A 3,461-nucleotide genomic window follows, 5' to 3' on the forward strand; every position below is an offset into this window, starting at 1 on the left:
ATGTTTCACTGGGTTGTATCAGTGATGAGGACAAAACATGATTGAGATAAAACGTGATGTGGGTGAAACATGATATAGGTGAAACATGATAGATATTAAACACTTGATGTATGTGGAACACATCAATGATGAGATCAGTTGTACAGTTACAGGGTCAATGACAAATAGTTAGGAAAAGAAAAAAGAACCCCCCTCCGAGCTGTAACATTACCCCCCTCTCCAGATTCATTGTTCAGAGTTTCCATTGAGCGTGATGCTCCTGCAGGTATCTGGGCTCCTTGGTAGGACAAGGGAGTTGTCCAGGTTGTATATCAGCGGCAGTGCGGAATTTATGACAAGGGTGTAGAGGTCTGCAATAGGAGCATAACCAATGCCAACACTCACTTCAAAGATGACCATTGACCTCACATTTGGTACAGAAGTGAAGACGGCGGGGCATAGCGCCAGAAGGAGGAGTGATAATGGAAAACTTGTGGTGTTCAAGTCGTTCTTCCAAGTTGGCAGCTTTAAGGCATGTTCAACATTGGCTCATTTCTTCCTCTATGCAAATGAGTTCTGCTCCTATAGATCATCACGCAGCCAGGAGTAAGTCAATTTTTGCATCAATGGCCCGAAAACGATCAACTTCATCAGTCACTCCTGGATCCTTGATGTCTTGCAACAATGCCCAAAGGCTCTCCAACAAGTTATCATCTCACGTCTGCAGGTACTCCCAAGTATCCTTCTCCCATTCCTTGTCCAAAGAGTTCCAATTCCCTACAGGCTCAGCAGTACGGAGTATATTTGCTGTGGTTGTTGAGACCCGTTGTAATCCAAATGCGGGAATGCCATTGATAGAAACCCCCATGGGCGGTCGAGTGACAAAGTTAGCGTACACTCCAGGAAAGTGGGGTAGAACTTGTTCCAAGGGATCAACGTCTTGAACAGGGGTAGAGGTGTCAAAAGGAATGGATTGCCAGGATCTGGTAATGTCATTTGAGGGTCATTGAATTACGTTGTTGCTGTAGACCACAAATTCCTGAGGATTGCTGCTGTGTCCTTTGGATGCCATAATATACTTGCTGATATTGGCTAGGAGGTGAAGATTCGGAGCGTGGTCAAGACTCCCATTGTCAGAGGCATCAGAGGTGAGTGGTGGCATATTGGGAGAGTCAGTGGATGCAGCAAGGGGACTATCAGGGTTTGGAGAGGATGAGGTATTCATAGGTGACAAGGATGGAAAAACCTGTGCAGGGGCAACATGGTAAGATCCGGTAGATGCTTCCAAGGTATTGGGGAGAATCTCCAGGGGTCCAGGGAATTGATGTAAGACTATAGTGTCACTGTTGGAAGATTCCGGGAGACCTGGGATCAGGAATAGTTGATGAGTGACATTTGGCAGGGGTGTGAACGGATAGCGGAAGCCCCCTTTGTTAAGAAATTCTAGCGAAGAATCATCAGATTCTTGCTGGGAAGGGAAGCTTAAGATGGGTCATATAGGAACTGGCATTTCTATTATTCCAGTTGTGAAACGCTCCTCTAGCGTCTGGATGTGGGAAGGGTAAGGGGTTGGCGCTCTTTGGAGACCAGTTGTTGGAGAATTGTCATGCCTAGGAGCCAAAGGACGATGGTGTGGGTCCAGATTAGAAGTCACATTGTTGTTTCTTGTGCAGTTATTGCGCTCAGCAGGCATATTTAGAGACCAGAGAAGAAGGTGTTTTGAAAAGACAAGGAACAGAATACAAAAGACACCAAGTACTACAGACAAAGTAACACCCCAGACACTAATCCTGATGCTCCCTGATGTACTCAAAGTACACCTGCGTCGGATTGTTGCTGTCGCGGTTGGCAGCGACGACAGGGAGATTGGTGGTGGTATGGGGGAGGGGGCACTGTGCCGTGGTGGTGATGTTGAACGCCCACTGGTGTTCGCGCTCAAGATGGTGGATGGTGAGACATAGGAGGAGGGGGACAATGAGGGCAAGGGTGAGGGTGGAGAGGAGGCTGAGGAGGAAGAAGCCCAGTAGGGCAAGGAGGAGAAGATGGGAGTGCTCGTTGATGACAGCGAGGGTGATGGTGGTGAGGGGGGCAACTTGGTTCACCACTAAGGAGGTCAGTGAAGGGCGTGGGTGTTAGCTCAACAGGGGATGTTACTTGTACTCCTGTGGGCCACTTGGGTGTTTGGTCAATGGTGGGGGTTGTTGGTTGTCAAGTGAGGATGACTTTGACTTTGTATGTCTCCTTGAAGTAGAAGACAGTGAGGACGATGATGAGGAGGAGGACGACAAGTCAAAACCAGGTGGCAATGAGGAGAGTGGCGAGGACAGTAGTGGATGCCATTGGGGAAGACAAGGGAGAGTAGTTCTTATAAGGAGTCACCCTTGTTTGGTTGTAGGAAGTCTTCCAAAGCATCTTTGGCATGTGAAAGTTTGGTTTTCAGCAACCAGGAATCATCCGAGGCCAGGTATCCTTTCCATCTTACCCAGTACAGTGTTCGCTTGCCAACAGTCTTTGAATCAATGATACATTCAATTTCAAACTCCTCCTGGTTCTTGATTAGTTCCGGGGGTGGTCAGAGATAATTCTTTCCGTGCATTGTTGTTTCTGAATAAGGATAGAGTAGTCCCGCATGAAACACTGGGTGTATCTTCCATTTAGGTGGTAATTTCAAGTGGTAGACGATTGATGACAGCTTCTGATCAATGGTGAAGGGACCATAGTGCTTCGGCCCAAGTTTTGCCTTTGGGTGGAGTCCTTTGACGTTGGTGGCTTGCAGCCATACCTTTTGTCCAGGCATATATCCAACAAACTTCTCATTGCGTTTCTTGACTGTCTCTTCTGCTAGTCAAATACTGGATTGGATTTCTGTGTAAAGGTGTGCTAGCTGACTAAGTCTTGAAGCAATATCAGGAGTATCAGTTGTTCCCACAGTGGGAATATTGTGCCAAGGTTGGTAACCCATGAGCACCTGGAAAGGGGACGTCTTGATCGTATCATGATATCTATTGTTATGCGCAAATTCCGCTAGCAGCAGATGGTGTGTCCAGTCTGTTGCTTGGTGATTGCAAAAGATCCGAAGATATAACTCCAGATCTTGGTTGACACATTCTGACTGTCCATCAGTTTGAGGGTAGAACACGCTAGAGATGTGTTTGATGCCTAATTTGGTGCATAGTTCCCTGAACATTTGTGATGCAAATTGGGGTCCTCTGTCAGAGATAGCTTTGACAGGTAGTCCAAAATGTTGGAAGACATGGTTCTGATACAGGGTGGCAGTTTCAGATGCTGTGACTGTTTTGTTGCAGGGTATGAATACTGAAGCCTTGGTACAGTCATGATTGGTTACCACCAAACAGCTGTCAAAGCCATCACTCCAAGGAAGATCCATGATGAAATCCATAGCAATAGATTGGAATGGAAGGTGATGTTCCATTGAGATGGGTACTAGATCTGGTGAGTTCCTATGTGTGATGACCTTGTTT

At 46.7% G+C, this 3,461-nt stretch overlaps 1 protein-coding gene across 1 annotated transcript; it reads right to left on the reverse strand.

Moving 5' to 3' along the window:
* Nucleotides 1-694: 694 nt before the first annotated feature.
* Nucleotides 695-2,319, reverse strand: FIBRA_09363 (uncharacterized protein; the record flags this gene model as incomplete). The annotated part of the gene is made up of 5 exons (XM_012321674.1): nucleotides 695-962; nucleotides 1,059-1,447; nucleotides 1,800-2,083; nucleotides 2,153-2,220; nucleotides 2,276-2,319. The coding sequence occupies 5 exons, from the start codon at nucleotides 2,317-2,319 to the stop codon at nucleotides 695-697; spliced, it is 1,053 nt and encodes a 350-aa protein (XP_012177064.1).
* Nucleotides 2,320-3,461: the final 1,142 nt, after the last annotated feature.

Source organism: Fibroporia radiculosa (genome assembly GCF_000313525.1).
Source record: "Fibroporia radiculosa TFFH 294 genomic supercontigs, scaffold33567, whole genome shotgun sequence".
Classification (NCBI taxonomy): domain Eukaryota; kingdom Fungi; phylum Basidiomycota; class Agaricomycetes; order Polyporales; family Fibroporiaceae; genus Fibroporia; species Fibroporia radiculosa.